Source organism: Taeniopygia guttata, chromosome W, assembly GCF_048771995.1.
Source record: "Taeniopygia guttata chromosome W, bTaeGut7.mat, whole genome shotgun sequence".
Classification (NCBI taxonomy): domain Eukaryota; kingdom Metazoa; phylum Chordata; class Aves; order Passeriformes; family Estrildidae; genus Taeniopygia; species Taeniopygia guttata.
In genome coordinates this window covers 3279743-3298725 of record NC_133064.1, presented here as the reverse complement: position 1 = coordinate 3298725, position 18983 = coordinate 3279743, and the positions used below count along the sequence as shown (strand labels likewise).

At 37.5% G+C, this 18983-nt stretch overlaps 1 protein-coding gene across 1 annotated transcript in view; it reads left to right on the top strand.

Annotated features, from left to right (window-relative positions):
* Positions 1-534: 534 nt before the first annotated feature.
* The window catches only part of LOC121468129 (mothers against decapentaplegic homolog 4), a 36990-nt gene continuing 18541 nt past the window's right edge, over positions 535-18983 (top strand). Inside the window, exons 1-7 of the mRNA XM_072922953.1 lie at positions 535-658; positions 3602-3737; positions 5505-5686; positions 8469-8498; positions 11838-12062; positions 15193-15303; positions 17901-17951. Of these exons, the coding sequence (XP_072779054.1) occupies positions 535-658; positions 3602-3737; positions 5505-5686; positions 8469-8498; positions 11838-12062; positions 15193-15303; positions 17901-17951 (859 nt within the window). The remainder of the gene's footprint in view (positions 659-3601; positions 3738-5504; positions 5687-8468; positions 8499-11837; positions 12063-15192; positions 15304-17900; positions 17952-18983) is intronic.

Genomic DNA, 18983 nt, shown 5'->3' with positions numbered 1-18983 from the left:
ATGGCTGCCGCTGGGGACCATTCAGCACAAGCTATCTTTATTTTCCCCCAGTCAGTAAACTGGGCTGATTCGTATTGTAGTTGTTTTTCGGCGCGGCTTAGAGCTTTACCCGGCTTTGTTTCAAGCCGTGCCGGTTCCGTTTCGTCTGAATCGGAGCCATCGCTAGCCTCCGTCAGCTCCCCTGAGCTGGTAGAGCTGTCGCTGGTCTCTGAGCCGGAAGACGAGTGCCAGCGCACTTCCGGGGCTCCGCGCCGTTTTGTCCGGCCCCAAGCTCGCTCCTCCCCATGGGGGTGGTTCCGCTCCCGCCCCCCCGGCTCGCCGCGCCTACCGCGGGAGGTGGTTTCTTCCTTATATGGTGGCAGCTTCGGGCGGAGCCGCTGGTTGGCTCCGCGCTCTGTGCCACTCTCCGCCCCTTTCTCCCGCGCGCGCGCATTCCCGAGATCACGCGCCTCCCGGGTTTTCGCGCCGGGACCGCCCGCGCCCCGCCCCTCTCTGCCGCTCCCGGCGCCATGTTCAAAGGGATAAGGGGGCGGCATGGCGGCCCCGTCTTCCCAAGCCGCGGTTTCGGTGGCTCGGGCTTCTTTTAGCAGCCCTTGCCAGAAGCGCTCCGCGTGCCGTTGCGTCTCCGGCATCGGATCGCGGGCGGGCGGCGGCGGCGGCTCGGAGGAATTTGCGGTCTCTCGGGGAATATGAGCGGGGGGGGGTTTTTGGGGATTTTCGGCGGCGGGGGTGTCGCGGGGGGTTCCTGCGGGGGGGGGGGTGGGCTCTGATCTGGGGGAGCGGGTGTCGCGCTGAGCCCTCCCGGGTCCCCGCTGCCGAGCGAATCGCTCTCGGGGGCAGTCTGCGTCCCCGCCCCCACGCCGAGTTTAGGAGTAACTAATAAACACGTGCGCGCCGCGGTCCATGTCTCCTGCTCCTCTATCGCTTTGCGTAGGGCTTTTTCTACTCTGCCCCACGCTTTAAGATTTCTGCCGCTGCCGGAGGATTTTGTGTCCTCGGCTAGCGCGGCAGTGCATTTGTCCCATATTTCCGGATGTAATACATCCACGGGGCGCTCGATTGCCCCTAGCTCAAGCAATCTCGCCACGGCAAGATGAAAATCCTTGAGCTTACACCCAATACCCCACTGCGAATAAATAGCACTCACGATCCTTGCCATTGCGTCCATGACGCTCGCGGATCCCGGGGACGTCTCCCCTTACGCCTGGGTACGGTCCGACCGTTCCGGCCGCTGCCCCTGTCCAGGTGTATCCCGTCCACCGGGGGGTTTTTCCTTTTTTTTCTTCTTTTGTCCCGGGCTTCGGCACCAGTATGTTGCCTTTATGAAAGACAACCAGAGACCTGGTTCAGGAACAGCACGGCAGCCTGCTCTCGGCCAGACTGCTCGGGCTAATCAACAGACGCAGATACCAATGTGGCAGACGGTCGAAAAGCGTTTATTATCCTATCTCGTGGGTTTAAATAGCTTTTAGGGGTCTTTGCTACGTCAGAGGGGGGCTGCGGGTCTCAGGGATAGTGGGTAGTGGAAATTTACCAGAGCAGGTGTGGCTACATTCTTCTGGGACTCCTGGGGTTAATAGATAAGTGGGGAAGAGAGAGGGGGAGGGGTCTGTCTTTCCGTGACATCCCGTGGTGGTCTTCCGCTCCGCCTGTCCCTATCTACTACAGGGACTTATCCTTTGATGTTCCGATTTTTTGCAGTCTCCTACCTGCTCAGAGCCACAGGACCCTGAGCAGAAACATCGGCTGTTTTCCCTGGGAAAGAAAACTCACCAGTCCAGGTTCCTGATGTCAGTTTGTAGGGCTCCTCTGGGACTCTCAGGGCAGCACAAGTATGAGGTGGGGGCAGCTCCTGTCTGGGACTTATCCTTCGATGTTCAGATTTTTTGCAGTCAGCTGCCCGATCAGGGCAACAGGACCCAGAGTGTTAGGAAAATAAGGCCTTTTTTGTTCATAATATAGAGTTTTCACATCTATAAAATAGAATTTTCACTTAGAGTTTTCACTTGTCTGAACATGTTCTCATTTTGCCAGGCATTCCAGAATATCTCTCAAGGACAACTTCGTTACAAACTGTTTTAGGGAGTTAAAACTAATTTAGGGAGTTGAGGTTGCTAGGCACCTAAGCACCTAAGCGAATATCTTCAAGGACAGTTCCGTTACAGACTTAGCAAAACATGTAATCTTGTGGAATGCGAGTAAACGTGCCTAGAGATAACATTTCTTGTTTTGAGAGGATTCCCAGATCACAGGGACAACCTTGAGGAAGACTACTGGCCTTCATCCCACGACCACCAGGAGGCAGAAAACGACCACCTAGCAACAAGGTGCACCTGCGCAGAAAAGACACCAGAACGTCACACTTCCGGAGGAGAAGACCCAATAAGTTGGGGGGGAATGGGGCACGAAAGGGCGGTAGTTGGAATAACTGCTGCCCAGCGCGCTGATTTGCTTTCGTTTCCTACCATTAATAAATCTTTTTAATTGGATTAGAAAGCCTATTGTGCTCGTTCATAACAGAAGGTTGCAGGTAAATCACATTTTAATTTGAATTTTGAGTCGGTTTTGTGGTTGTCTTACAAGGTTTTTATTAGTTGTGTTCTTATATATATGAAAAAACCAAAAAACCCCAAAAAACCCCAAAAAACCCCAAAAAACGCAAAAAAAAGCAAACAAACCCCCCAAAACCCCCTAAAAACCCAAAAAAACCCCCAAAGAAACCACAAAAAAAGCAAAAAACCCCCCCCCAAAAAAAAAACCCAAAAAAACCCCCAAGTAAACAAAAAAAACCGCAAAAAACCAAAAAAAACCCCGCAAAAAACCCAAACAACCCCAAAAAAACTCAAAAAAACCCAAAAAATCCCAAAAAACCCAAAAAAACCCAATAAAATCCAAAAAAACCCAAAAAAACCCAAAACAAAACCCCCAAAAAGACCCCCAAGTAAACAAAAAAACCCGCCAAAAAAACCCCAAAAACACCCAAAAAAAACCCCCAAGTAAACAAAAAAACCCCCAAAAAACCCCAAAAAAACCCAAAAAACCCCCAAAATACGCCCAAAAAACCCCAAAAAACCCCAAAAAAACCCCCCAAACAAACCCCCAAGTAAACCAAAAAAACGCAAAAAAACCCAAAAAAACCCCAAAAAACCCCAAAAACGCCAAAAAACCCAAAAAACCCCACAAAAAACAAAAAAAAACCACAAAAAACCCCAAAAAACCCCAAAAAATCCTAATAAAATCACCAAAAAACCACCAAAAAAACCCCCAAAAAACCCCAAAAAAACCCCAAACCCCCCCCAAAAAACCCCAAAAAAACCCGCCCAAAAACCACCAAAAAAACCCCCAAAAAAACCAAAAAACCCCCAAAAAATCCCAAAAAACCACCAAAAAAACCCCAAAAAACCGCCAAAAAAAACCCCCAAAAAATCCCAAAAAAACCCAAAAAAATCCCAACAAAACTCCAAAAAAACCCAAAAAATCCCAAAAAAGCCTCCAAAACACGCCAAAAAAAACACCAAAAAAAACCCCAATAAAATCCCAATAAAATCCCCAAAAAACCCAAAAAAATCCCCAAAAAACCCCCCAAACCCGTTGGCCGAAGGCGCCATCGAGAGTCTGGTGAAGAAGCTGAAGGAGAAAAAGGACGAGTTGGATTCGCTGATCACGGCCATCACCACCCACGGGGTCACCCCAGTAAATGTGGCACCAGCCAGAGCACTTTGCATGGCAGGTTGCAGGTAAATTGGATTTTAATTTGATTTTTGGGTCGGTTTTGTGGTTGTTCTACAGGATTTTAATTTGTATATTCATATATATATGGAAAAAACCAAAAAAAACCCAAAAAAACCCAAAAAAATCCCATAAAAACCCAAAAAAAAACCCCAAAAAAACCCCAAAAAACCCCAATAAAACCCAAAGAAACCACAAGAAAAGCCAAAAAAAAGCCGAAAAAACCCCAAAAAAACCCCACAGAAACGCAAAAAAAAACCCCAAAAATCCCAATAAAATCCCAAAAAAACCGAAGAAAAACCCAAAAAAACTCCAAAAAACAAAAAAAAACCCCCAAAAAAACCCAAGTAAACAAAAAAAAAACCCAAAAAAACCTGCAAAAAAAATCCCCAAAGAACCCCCCAAAAACCGCCAAAAAATACCCAAAAAAAACCCCAAAAAAAACCTCTAAGTAAACAAAAAACCCCCAAAAAACTTTAAAAAAACCCAAAAAAACCCCCCAAACAACGCCAAAAAATACCCCAAAAAACCCCCAAAAAACCCCCAAAAAAATCCCAAAAAACGCCCAAAAAACCGCCCAAGAAACCCCAATAAAACCCCAAAAAATCCCCCAAAAAACCCCCAAAACCGTTGGCCAAAGGCGCCCTGGAGCGTTGGGTGCAGCCGCTGCAGGAGCACAAAGCCCAGTTGGATTCGCTGCTCACGGCATCAGCACCCACGGGGCACCCCAGGGAATGGGGCACCAGCCAGAGCACTTTGCATGGCAGCTGCAGGGAAATCCCGTTTTAATTTGATTTTTGGGTCGGTTTTGTGGATGTTCTACAGGATTTTGATTGGTGGTATTCGTGTTTTAAATTTGTAATTTAATTTTATTTTATTTTATTTTAATTTTTATTTATTTATTTATTTATTTTAATTTATTTTAATTTATTTATTTTTTTTATTTTTATTTAATTTTATTTTATTATATTTTATTATATTTTATTTAATTTCATTTTATTTTATTTCATTTCATTTTATTATATTATATTTTATATTACTTTATTTTATTTTTATTTTATTTTTTTAAATTTTAATTTAATTTAATTTAATTTTATTTTATTTTATTTTAATTTATTTTAATTTATTTTATTATATTTCATTTCATTTTATTTTATTTTATTTCATTTTATTTTATTATATTTTATATTACTTTATTTTATTTTTATTTTATTTTTTTAAATTTTAATTTAATTTAATTTAATTCAATTTTATTTTATTTTATTTTAATTTATTTTATTATATTTTTTTAAATTTATATTTTATTTAATTTTATTTTTATTTTATTTTATTTTTATTTTATTTAATTTTATTTTACTTAATTTAATTAAATTTGATTTAATTTTAAATTGTTTAAATTTAATTTTATTTAATTTTAAATTTTTTTTTTTTTAAATTTTATTTTATTTTACTTTATTATTTTATTTTCATTTATTTCATTTTATTTTATTTTCATTTATTTTATTTTATTTTATTTTTATTTTGTTTTATTTTACTTTTATTTTCTTTTATTTTAATTTTTTTTTAATATCATTTTTTTTTCATTTATTTTATTTTATTTTTATTTCTTTATTTTATTTTATTTTATTTTTTTTTTTGGTTTTTTTTTACTTTATTTTATTTTTATTTTATTTGTATTTTTTTATTTTATTTTTTTTTTATTATTCTAATTTATTTTACTTTTATTTTATTTTATTTTATTTTATTTTATTTTATTTTATTTTATTTATTTATCTATTCCAGGTTGCGGGCCGCAAGGGTTTTCCCCACGTGATCTACGCGCGGCTCTGGCGGTGGCCGGACCTGCACAAAAACGAACTGAAACACGTCAAATATTGTCAATACGCCTTCGACCTGAAATGTGACAGCGTTTGTGTTAATCCGTATCACTACGAGCGCGTCGTGTCGCCCGGCATCGGTGAGTATTGATTATTGATTATTGATTATTGATCGATACCTGATCGCGCCGTAAAAATTAAAAAAATCCCCAGAGGAAAGGACCTGATCGATCAATTTTTATTTCTAAAGGGTTGATCAGTATCTGAAGGTGATCAATATCTGAATAAATCCCCGGAGGAAAGGATCTGATCGATCAATATTGATTTTTAAAGGGTTGATCAATATCTGAATAAATCCCCAGAGGAAAAAATCTGATCTATCAATTTCGATTTTTAAAAGGTTGATCAATATCGGAAGGTGATCAATATCTGAATAAATCCCCAGAGAAAAGGATCGAATCAATCAATATTGGTTTTTAAAGGGTTGATCAATACCCAAATAAATCCCCAGAGGAAAAAATCTGATGGATCAATATTGATTTTTAAAACATTGATCAATATGTGAACGTGTCGTAAGATCCGAATCAATCCCCGGAGGAAAAGGATCTGATCAATCAATATTGATTATTGATTATTGATCGATACCTGATCACGTCATAAAATCAGAATAAATCCCCTGAGAAAAGGACCTGATGGATCAATATTGGTTTTTAAAGGTTGATCAATATCTGAACGCGTCCTAAAATCAGAATAAATCACCGGAGGAAAGGACCTGATCGATTAATATTGATTATTGATTATTGATCAATATCTGAACGTCCCGTAAAATTGGAAAAAATCACCACAGGAAAGGAACTGATCGATCAATATTGATTTTTAAAGGGTTGATCAATATGTGAAGGTGATCAATATCTGAATAAAGGATCTGATGGATCAATTTTGATTTTTAAAGGGTTGATCAATATCTGAAGGTGATCAATATCTGAATGTCTCATAAAATTGGAATAAATCCCCGGAGGAAAGGATCTGATCGATCAATATTGGTTTTTAAAGGTTGATCAATATCTGAGGGTGATCAATATCTGAAGGTGATCAATATCTGAATAAATCCCTGGAGGAAAAAAATCTGATTGATCAATATTGATTAATAAATATTGGTCAATATCTGAATGTGTCTTAAAATCAGAATAAATCCCCAGAGGAAAGGATCTGATCGATCAATATTGATTTTTAAAAGGTTGATCAATATCTGAAGGGGATCAATATCTGAATAAATCCCCGGAAGAAAAAATCTGATTGATCAATATTGATTTTTAAAGAGTTGATCAATATCTGAAGGTGATCAATATCTGAATGTCTCATAAAATTGGAATAAATCCCCAGAGGAAAGGATCTGATCGATCAATATTGGTTTTTAAAGGGTTGATCAATATCCGAAGGTGATCAATATCTGAATGTGTCATAAAATCTGAATCAATCCCCGGATGAAAAAAATCTGATGGATCAATATTGATTATTAAATATTGATCAATATCTGAAGGTGATCAATATCTGAATAAATCCGCAGAGGAAAGGACCTGATCAATCAATATTGATTTTTTAAAGGGGTGATCAATATCTGAAGGGGATCAATATCTGAATAAATCCCCGGAAGAAAAAATCTGATTGATCAATATCGATTTTTAAAGAGTTGATCAATATCTGAAGGCGCCGTAAAATCCAAATAAATCACCTCAGGAAAGGATCTGATCGATCAATATTGGTTTTTAAAGGTTGATCAATATCTGAAGGTGATCAATATCTAAACACGTCATAAAATCGGAATAAATCACCGCAGGAAAGGAACTGATTGGTCAATATTGATTTCTAAAGGCTGATCAATATCTGAACGCGCCGTAAAATCCGAATAAATCCCTTTAACCTCAAGAAATGATCCGATGGATCAATATCGATTATTACATATTGATCAATACCCAAACATGTCGTAAAGTTTAAACAAATCACCACAGGAAAGGATCTGATGGATCAATATTGATTGTTAAAGGGTTGATCAATATCTGAAGGTGATCGATATCTGAATGTGTCATGAAATCAGAATAAATCCCCGGAGGAAAAAATCTGATGGATCAATATTGATTATTGAATATTGATCGATATCTGATTGTGCCGTAAAATCGGAATAAATCACCACAGGAAAGGATCTGATCGATCGATATTGACTTTTTAAAGGGTTGATCAATATCTGAATGTGATCAATATCTGATTAAATCCCCGGAGGAAAGGATCTGATGGATCAATATTGATTATTAAATATTGATCAATATCTGAACACGTCATAAAATCGGAATAAATTCCTGGAGGAAAAAATCCGATGGATCAATATTGATTATTGATTATTGATCAATACCTGAACACATCGTAAAATTTAAATAAATCCCCAGAGGAAAAGATCTGATCGATCAATATTGATTATTAAATATTGATCAATATCTGAATGTGCTGTAAAATTTAAATAAATCCCCGCAGGAAAAAATCTGATTGATCAATATTGATTATTGAATATTGATCAATATCTGAACGCGTCATAAAATCCGTATAAATCGCCATAGGAAAGGACCTGATCAATCAATATTGATTTTTAAAGGTTGATCAATATCTGAATGCATCATGAAATCAGAATAAATCACTGCAGGAAAAAATCTGATCAATCAATATTGATTATTAAATATTGATCAATATCTGAAGGTGATCAATATCTGAATAAATCCCCAGAGGAAAGGATCTGATTGATCAATATTGATTCTTACAAGGTTGATCAATATCTGAAGGTGATCAATATCTGAATAAACCCTCAGAGGAAAAAATCTGATCAATCAATATCAATTATTGATTATTGATCAATAAATCCCTTTTTTCTTACAGATCTTTCGGGACTGACGCTGCAGAGCTCAGGTGAGTCCCGTCCCCCCCAATAATCAATCACCCGGAGGATCAATAAATTGGAAAATTCTGATCGGAAAAAATTCGATACAATTTGAATTAATTTTCCCCCAAATTTTCCCCAATTTTTCCCCATTTTTTCCATCAAAAATTCAATTTTTTCCCCATTTTCCTCCAATTTTCCCCCAAAATTTTCCCCAATTTTCCCAAAATTTTCCCCAATTTTTCCTCCAATTTTCCATTTTTTCCATCAAAAATTTGATTTTTCCCCCGCGTTTTCCCCCATTTTTCACAATTTTCCCCAATTTTCCCCATTTATTCCCAATTTTCTTTCCGATTTCCCCAATTTTCCCACAATTTTCCCCAAATTTTCTCCAATTTTCCTCCAATTTTTTCTCATTTTTTTCTTCCAAAATTCGATTTTTTCCCCCATGTTTTCCAATTTTTGTCCAATTTTTCCCCATTTTTTCCCCAATTTTTCCATCAAAAATTCAAATTTTTGCCCAATTTTTCCCCAATTTTCCCCCATTTTTTCCATCAAAAATTCGATTTTTCCCCATTTTTCCCCAATTTTCCCAAAATTTTCCCAAAATTTCCCCGATTTTCCCCCAATTTTTCCCCCATTTTTAGTCTCATTTTCCCCATTTTTTCCCCATTTTTTCCATCCAAAATTCGACTTTTTTCCCCATTTTTCCTGAATTTTTCCCCAATTTTCCCCAAATTTTCCCATATTTTACGCAATTTTCCCAAAATTTTTCCCGATTTTACTCCAAATTTACCCCAATTTTTCGCTTCATTTTCCCCCATTTTTCCTTCAAAAATTCGATTTTTTCCCCCTTTTTTCTTCAATTTTTTCCCAATTTTTCCCCAATTTTCCCCAAATTTTCCCCAATTTTTCCCCCATTTTTCCCCATTTTATCCCCATTTTTATCCTAATTTTTACCCATTCTCCCCTATATTTTTCTTCGAAAATTCGGATTTTTTGCCCATTTTCACCCATTTTTCCCCCAAATTTTTTCCAATTTTTCCCCAATTTCCCCCAAAATTTCCTCCAATTTTTCCCCAATTTCCCCCAAAATTTTCCCCAATTTTCCCCAATTTTCTCTCAATTTTCCCAAAATTTTTCCCCAATTTTCCCCCATTTTATTCTCATTTTTCCCATCAAAAATTCGATTTTTCCCCCCATTTTTCTATAATTTTTTCCCAAAATTTTCCCCCATTTTCCCCAATTTTCCCAAAATTTTCCCCAATTTTCCCAAAATTTTCCCCAATTTTCCCCAATTTTTGCCCAATTTTCCCCTATTTTAATCCCATTTTCCCCCCATTTTTTCCATCAAAAATTTGATTTTTTCCCCCATTTTTCTCCAATTTTTTTCCAATTTTCCCCCAATTTTTCCCCCAAAATTTCCCCCAAATTTTCCCCAATTTCCCCCCATTTTTCCCCAAAAATTCGACTTTTTTCCCCATTTTCCCCCATCCCTGTTCCCCACATATGACCTTCCCATGTATTCCCCCACATACGAACTTCCCATATATTCCCACACATATGACCTTCCCATGTATTCCCACACATATATGACCTTTCCATGTATTCCCCCACATATGACCATCACTGTGTGTCATGTATGACCTTGACATGTATTTCCACACATATGACCATCCCATGTATTTCCATGTATGACCTTCTCATGTATTCCCACATATATGACCTTTCCATGTATTTCCATGTATGACCTTCCCTGTGTGTCATGTATGACCTTGACATGTATCCCCACACGTATGACCATCCCTGTGTGTCATGTATGACCTTGACATGTATTCCCCCACATATGACCATCCCATATATTCCCCCATGTATGACCATCCCATGTACCCCCACACGTATGACCATCCCTGTGGGTCACGTATGACCATCCCATGTATTTCCATGTATGACCTTCCCATATATTTCCACACATATGACCATCCCATGTATCCCCCACATATGACCATCCCATGTATTTCCATGTATGACCTTCCCATGCATTTCCATGTATGACCTTCCCATGTATTTCCATGTATGACCATCCCAAAAATTTCCCCAAATTTTCCTCCAATTTTTCCACATTTTCCCCCAATTTTTCTGCCATATTTCCCCCAATTTTTCCCCGTTTTCCCCAAATTTTTTCCATCAAAAATTCGAATTTTTGGCCCAATTTTTCCCAAATTTCCCCCAAATTTTCCCCCAATTTTTCCCCAAATTTCCCCAGATTTTCCCCCCAATTTTTCCCCAAATTTCCTCCAAATTTCCCCCATTTTTTCCATCAAAAATTCAAATTTTTTGCCCAATTTTTGCCCAATTTCCCCCAAAATTTTCCCCAATTTCCCCCAAAATTTACCCCAATTTCCCCCCAATTTTCCCCATTTTATCCCCATTTTAATCCAAATTTTTCCCCATTTTCCCCCATTTTTTCCATCTAAAATTCGAATTTTTTGCCTATTTCTCCCCAATTTTCCCAAAATTGTCGAAAAAAAATTCCCCAATTTTTCCTCCCTAATTTTTCCCAATTTCCCCCAATTTCCCCCAATTTTCCCCCAAATTTCCCTCCATTTTTTCCATCAAAAATTCCAATTTTTTCCCCATTTTCCCCCAATTTTCCCCCATCCCTGTTCCCCCACATATGACCATCCCATGTATTCCACACATATGACCTTCCCTGCGTGTCACGTATGACCTTGACATGTATCCCCACATATGACCTTCCCATGTATTCCCCCATGTATGACCTTCCCATGTATTTCCATGTATGACCTTCCCATGTATCCCCTCACATATGACCTTTCCATGCATTTACCCACATATGACCTTCCCATGTATTTCCATGTATGACCTTTCCATGTATTCCCACACATATGACCATCCCTGTGTGTCATGTATGACCTTGACATGTATTCCCACACACATATGACCATCCCATGTATCCCCCCACGTATGACCATCCCATGTATTCCCACACGTATGAGCATTCCCATGTGTGTCATGTATGACCATCCCGTGTACTGCCACACGTATGACCATCCCTGTGTGTCACATATGACCTTCCCATGTATTCCCACATGTATGACCATCCCTGTGTGTCATGTATGACCTTGACATGTATTTCCACACGTATGACCATCCCTGTGTGTCATGTATGACCTTCCCATGTATTCCCCCACATATGACCTTCCCATGTATTTCCATGTATGACCTTCCCATGTATTCCCACATATGACCTTCCCATTTTTTCCCCCACATATGACCTTCCCATGTATTCCCACACGTATGACCGCACCCTACGCGTCACGTATGACCATCCCGTGTCTCCCCAGCCCCCTCCGCCATGTTGGTGAAGGACGAATACTCCCACGACTACGAGGCCCAACCTTCGCTCTCCTCGGCCGAGGCCGTTTCGGCGCCGACCATCCAACACCCGCCCGCCAACCGCGGCGCCGCCGCCGCCGAACCCTTCGGCGCCGCCCCGGCGCTGCTGCCGCCCGCCGAGGCCGCCACCACCGGCACCACCAACTTCCCCAACATCCCCGTGGCCTCCACCAGTAAGGAAACGGCAAAAAAATCGCGAAATTTGGGGTTTTTACGGCGGAAAAAATGTGGTTTTGGGATTTAAGATGGCGGCAACTGTAGATTTTTAGGTGGTTCGTTATCGTTTCTTTATTAAGGCAATTAGTTTTGAGGATGGCGTCGTTTTTCAAAATGGCGTCATTGTTAAAATGGTGTCATTTTCAAAATGGCCGCCCTAATTAATATCGGGTTTCAAAATGGCGGCCCGAATAAATATTGGTTTTTAAAATGGCGTCATTTTAAAAATGGCATCATTTTTTAAAATGGCGTCGTTTTTAAAATGGTGTCATTTTTCAAAATGGCCTCATTTTCAAAATGGCCTCATTTTCAAAATGGCGGCTCTAATTAATTTCGGTTTTCGAATGGCGTCATTTTTAATATGGCGTCATTTTCAAAATGGCGTCCTTTTAAAAATGGCGGCCCTAATTAATATCGGGGTTAAAATGGTGTCATTTTCAAAATGGTGTCATTTTCAAGATGGCCTCATTTCCAAAATGGCGGCCCTAATTAATATCGGTTTTAAAATGGCGTCATTTTCAAAATGGCCGCCCTAATTAGTATCGGTTTTTAAATGGGGTCATTTTTCAAATGGGTGTTGTTTTTAAAATGGTGTCATTTTCAAAATGGCCGCTCTAATTAATATTGGTTTTAAAATGGCGCCATTTTCAAAATGGTGGCCCTAATTAATATCGGTTTTTAAAATGGTGTTCATTTTCAAAATGGCGGCCCTTATTAATATCGGTTTGAAAATGGCGTCATTTTTGAAGTGGTGTCATTTTTAAGATGGCGTCGTTTTTAAAATGGCCGCCCTAATTAATATCAGTTTTTAAATGGCATCATTTTTCAAAATGGCGTCGTCTTAAAAAGGGCGTCATTTTCAAAATGGTGTCATTTTCAAAATGGCGGCCCTAAAAAATATCGGTTTTTAAATGGCGTCCATTTCAAAATGGCCGCTCTAATTAATATCGGTTTAAAAATGGCGTCATTGTTAAGATGGCCTCATTTTCAAAATGGCGGCCCTAATTAATATTGGTTTTAAAATGGCCGAAATCGCCGCCGAAAAATCCCAATTTAGGATTAATTAGAAATTAATTAATTATAAATAAATATTTCAAATGTTTGGGTGATTTTTGGTGATTTTTGGGTGGATTTTTGGGTGATTTTTTGTGGTTTTGGGTGGATTTTTGGGTGGATTTTTGCTGATTTCTGGGAGATTTTATGTGTTTTTTGGGTGGATTTTTGGTGATTTTTTTGCTGTTTCTTGCTGACCTTTGGGTGGATTTTTGGTGATTTTGGGGTGGATTTTTGCTGGTTTTTTGTGTGTTTTTTGGGGCTTTTTGGGTGGACTTTTGTGGATTTTCTTGTGATATTTGGGTGGATTTTTGCTGATTTTTGGGTGTATTTTTGCGTGGATTTTAGGTGATTTTTTTTTGCGATTTTTGGTGATTTTTGGGTGATTTTTTTGGTGTTTTTGCTGATTCTTGGGTGCAATTTTGGGTGAATTTTTACTGATTTTTGGCTAATTTTTGGGTGATTTTTGGGTGGAATTTTGGCTGTATTTTTAGTGATTTTTTTTGTAATTTTTGGTGCTTATTGGGTGGATTTTGGCGCGTTTTTTTTGGTGATATTTTGTGATTTTTCGTTGGATTTTTGGTGATTTTTGGGTGGACTTTTTGTGATTTTTTTTGGTGATTTTTTGTGATTTTTGGGCGGATTTTTGTTTATTTTTTTGTGGTTTTCGGGGATTTTTGGGTGGATTTTTGGGTGGATTTTTGGGTGAATTTTTGGTTATTTTTTTGGTGTTTTTTGGTGATTTTTGGGTGGTTTTTTTGGGTGGATTTTTGGTGACTTTTGGGTGGATTTTTTGAGATTTGTTTTTGTGATTTTTGCTGATTTTTGGGTGCATTTTTGCTGATTTTTGCTGCTTTTTGGGTGGATTTTTGGCGTCTCTTGGGTGGATTTTTAGGGATTTTTGAGTGGATTTCTGGTGATTTTCGGGCGGATTTTTGTTGATTTTTTTGTGGTTTTTGGTGATTTTTGGGTGATTTTTTGTGATTTTTGGGGATTATTTTGGTGGTTTTTGGAGATTTTTGGGTGGTTTTTTGGGTGGATTTTTGGTGATTTTTGGGGGGATTTGTGGTGATATGTGGGTGGATTTTTGGTGATTTTTGGGTGATTTTCTGGGTTTTTTTGGTGCTTTTTGGTGCTTTTTGGGTGGATTTTTCGGTGGATTTTTCGATTGATTTTTGGGTGGATTCTTAAGTGATTTTTTTGGAATTTTGGGTGGATTTTTGGGTGGATTTTTAGTGATTTTGAGGTGGATTTTTGGTTATTTTTTGATGATTTTTGGGTAGATTTTTGGTGATTTTTTTGGTGTTTTTTGCTGATTTTTGGGTGGATTTTTGGGTGGATTTTTGTGATTTTTCGTGATTTTTGGGTGATTTTTTTGGGTGGATTTTTGCTGATTTTTGGGTGATTTTAGGGTGGATATTTGGGTGATTTTTTTGTGATATTTGGTGGTTTTTTTGGTGACTTTTGGGTGGATTCTTGGGTGAATTTTTGGTGATTTTTGGGTGGATTTTTGGGTGGATTTTTGGTGATTTTTTTTTGTAATTTTTCGTGCTTTTTGGGTGATTTTAGGGTGGATTTTTTGGGTGATTTTTCTGTGATTTTTGGTGATTTTTGGTGATTTCTGGGTGGATTTTTTGATGATTTTTTGGTGATTTTTTTGGTGTTTCTTGCTGATCTTGGGTGGATTTTTGGGTGGATTTCTGTTGATCTTGGGTGAATTTTTGATTTTTGGGTGGATTTTTGATGGTTTTTGGGTGATTTTTTTGGTGTTTCTTACTGATTTTTGGGTTGATTTTTCAGTGGATTTTTGTTGATTTTTTTGTGATTTTTGTTGATTTTTGGGTGGATTTTTGCTGAGTTTTTGGTGGATTATTGGTGATTTTTTTATGATTTTTGCTGATTTTTGGGTGGAGTTTTGGGCGAATTTTTGTTGATTTTTTGCTGATTTTTGGGTGAATTTTTCCTGAATCTTTGCTAATTTTTGGCTGATTTTTTTTTTGTTTTTTTTCCCTAATTCTGTGTATTTTCCGGCAGACACCACCACCAGCTGGACGGCCAATCGGACGGCGGCGTTCGCTCCGGGGGTTCCGCATCACCAGAACGGGCACCTGCAGCACCACCCCCCGATGCACCCCGGACACTACTGTGAGTCACCCCAAATTTTGGGTGAAAACCCCCAAATTTTGGGTCTGAACCCCAAATTTTTGATGTGAACCCCAAATTTTGGCTGAAAACCCAAAAAATTTGGGTGCAAACCAAAAAATTTTGGATGTAAACGTCAAATTTTGGACGTGAACCCCAAATTTTGGGTGTGAACTCAAAATTTAAGGTGTGAACCCCAAATTCTGTCCCTGAACCCTAAATTTTGGACGTGAACCCCAAAATTTTGGGAGCAAACCTCAAAATTTTTGACATAAACGTCAAATTTTGGACGTGAACCTCAAATTTTAGACATGAACCCCAAATTTTGAGTGTGAACCCCAAATTTTGGGTCTGAACCCCCAAATTTTAGCTCTGAACCCCAAATTATTGATGTGAACCCCAAATTTTGGGTGAAAACCCCCAAATTTTGGGTGAAAACCCCAAATTATTGATGTGAACCCCAAATTATGGACATGAACCCCAAATTTTGGACGAGAACCTCAAATTTTAGATGTGTACCCCAAATTTTTGATGTGAACCCCAAAATTTTGGGTGTGAACCGCAAATTTTGGACGTGAACCCCAAATTTTGGGTGTGAACCAAAAAATTTTGGAACTAAACCCCACATTTTGGGTGTGAACCCCAAATTTTGAACGTGAACCCAAAATTTTAGGTGTGAACCCCAAATTTTGGGTGTGAACCCCAGATTTTGGGTGTGAACCCCAAATTTTGGACATTAACCCCAAATTATTGATGTAAACCCCAAATTTTGTGTGAAAACCCCAAATTTTGGGTCTGAACCCCAAATTATTGATGTGAACCCCAAATTTTAGGTGAAATACCCCAAATTTTGGGTGTGAACCCCAGATTTTTAGTGTAACCCCCAAATTTTTAGACGTGAACCCCAAATTTTGGATGTGAACACCAAATTTTGGATGAAAACCCCAAAATTTTCGTGTGAATCCCCAAATTTTGGATATGAACCCCAAATTATGGACATGAACCCCAAATTTTGGGTGAAAACCCAAAAAATTTGGGTGCAAACCCCAAAATTTTGGACGTGAAACCCAAATTTTGGACGCGAACCTCAAAATTTGTACATGAACCCTAAATTTTGGATGTGAACCCCAAATTTTGGGAATGAACCCCAAAATTTTGGGTGAAAACCCAAAAAATTTGGGTGTGAACCCCAAATTTTGGACGTGAACCCCAAAATTTTGATTGTAAACACCAAATTTTGGACATGAACCCCAAATTTTTGGACTTGAACCCCAAATTTTGGGTGTGAACCCCAAATTTTGGACTTGAACCCCAAAATTTTGGACATGAACCCCAAATTTAGACGTGAACACCAAATTTTGGGTCTGAACCCCAAATTTTAGGTGTGAATTCCAAATTTTGGGTGAAAACCCCAAAATTTTGGGTGTGAACCCCAAATTTTTGTTGTGAACCCCAAAATTTGGATGTGAACTCCAAATGTTGGACGTGAACCCCAAATTTTGGATGCGAACCCCAAATTTTGGGTGTGAACCCCAAATTTTGGACGTGAACCCCAAATTTTGGACGTGAACCCCAAATTTTTGGGTTTTAACCCCAAATTTTGAACGCAAACACCAAAAGTTTGGACGTGAACCCCAAAATTTTGGGTCTGAACCCCAAATTTTGGACATGAACCCCAAATTTTGGATGTGAACCCCAAATTTTGCGTGCAAACCCCAAAATTTACGACGTGAACCCCAAATTTTAGGTGCAAACCCCAAATTTTAAGTTTGAACCCCAAATTTTAGGTGTGAGCCCCAAAATTTTGGATATGAACCCCAAATTTTGGAGGTCAACCCCAAATTTTGGACGTGAACCCCAAATTTTGGACGTGAACACCAAATTTTGGACGCAAACCCCAAATTTTGGACGTGACACCCAAATTTTGGACGTGAACCCCAAATTTTGGACGTGAACCCCAAATTTTTTGATGTGAACCCCAAATTTTTACCTGAACCCCAAATTCTGTCCGTGAACTCCAAATTTTGGACGTGAACCCCAACTTTTGGACATGAACCCCAAATTTTGGGGTGAAACCCCCAAATTTTGGGTAAAAAGCCCAAATTTTGGGTCTGAACCCCAAATTATTCATGTAAAACCCAAATTTTGTGTGAAAACCCCAAATTTTGGACGTGAAACCCCCAAATTTTGGGTCTGAACCCCAAATTATGGATGTGAAGCCCAAATTTTGGGTGAAAACACAAAAAATTTGGGTGCAAACCCCAAAATTTGGGTGCAAACTCCAAAATTTTGGACATGAACCCCAAATTTTGGGTGCAAACCCCCAAATTTTGGACGTGAACCCCAAATTTTGGGTTTGAACACCAAAATTTTAGAAGTAAACCCCAAAATTTTGGCATTGAACACCAAATTTAGGACATTAACCCCATATTTTGGGTGTGAATCTCAAAATTTTGGATGTGAACCCCAAAATTTCGGTGTGAACCCCAAATTTTGACGCGAACCCCAAATGTAAATTTATGTAAATGAAAATGTAAATTTTTCCCGTAGGAAAAGGAATTTTGGGGTGAAAAAATTGAATTTTTTTTTATTTTTTAAAGGGCCCGTTCACAACGAACTCGCGTTTCAGCCGCCGATATCGAATCATCCCGGTGAGAAAAATTTATGTTTTTTTCCCCAATTACTTATATTAAATTGTCGTTTTCTATAATATTTATGGTACATTATACATTAAATATTTATATATTTATATATAATATAATAATATTTATTTATAAATACATTTTAAAGCACCTTTATTAAATGGTGCCTTTCTATATTTTATATGCTACATTACACATTAAATATTTATATTTTTTCCTCAATACCTACTACCTATATACATGTTAAATATTTATATTTTTTTCCCAATTACCTAAATTAAATTTTGCCTTTCTATATTTTTTATGGTACATTTTGCATTAAATATTTTTATTTTTTCCCCAATATATATTGGGAAAAAATTATAAATATAATATTTACATATTTATATATCATATATTAATATTTATCTATTAATACATTATAAAGCACCTCTATTAAATGGTGCTTTTCAATATTTTATATTCTACATGTAAAATATTTATATTTTTTCCCCAATATATATTACCTATATTAAATGGCGCCTTTCTATATATTTTATGGTACATTACACATTAAATATTTATATTTTTTCCCCAGTATATATTGGTAAGAAATTATAATATTTACATATAATATATCAATATTTATTGATTAATACATTAAAAAGCACTTATATTAAATGGTGCCTTTCTATATTTCTTATGCTACATAACACATTAAATATTTCTATTTTTTCCCAATATATATTGGTAAAAAATTATAAATATAATATTTACATATTTATATATAATATATTAACATTTATTTATTAATACATTATAAAGCACCTCTATTAAATGCCGCTTTTCTATATTTTATATGCTACATGTAAAATATTTATATTTTTCCCCCAATATATATTACCTATATTAAATTGTGCTTTTCTCTATTTTTTATGCTACATTACACATTAAATATTTATATTTTTTCCTCAATACCTACTACCTATATACATGTTAAATATTTATATTTTTCCCCAATTACCTATATTAAATTGTGCTTTTCTATTTTTTTTATGCTAC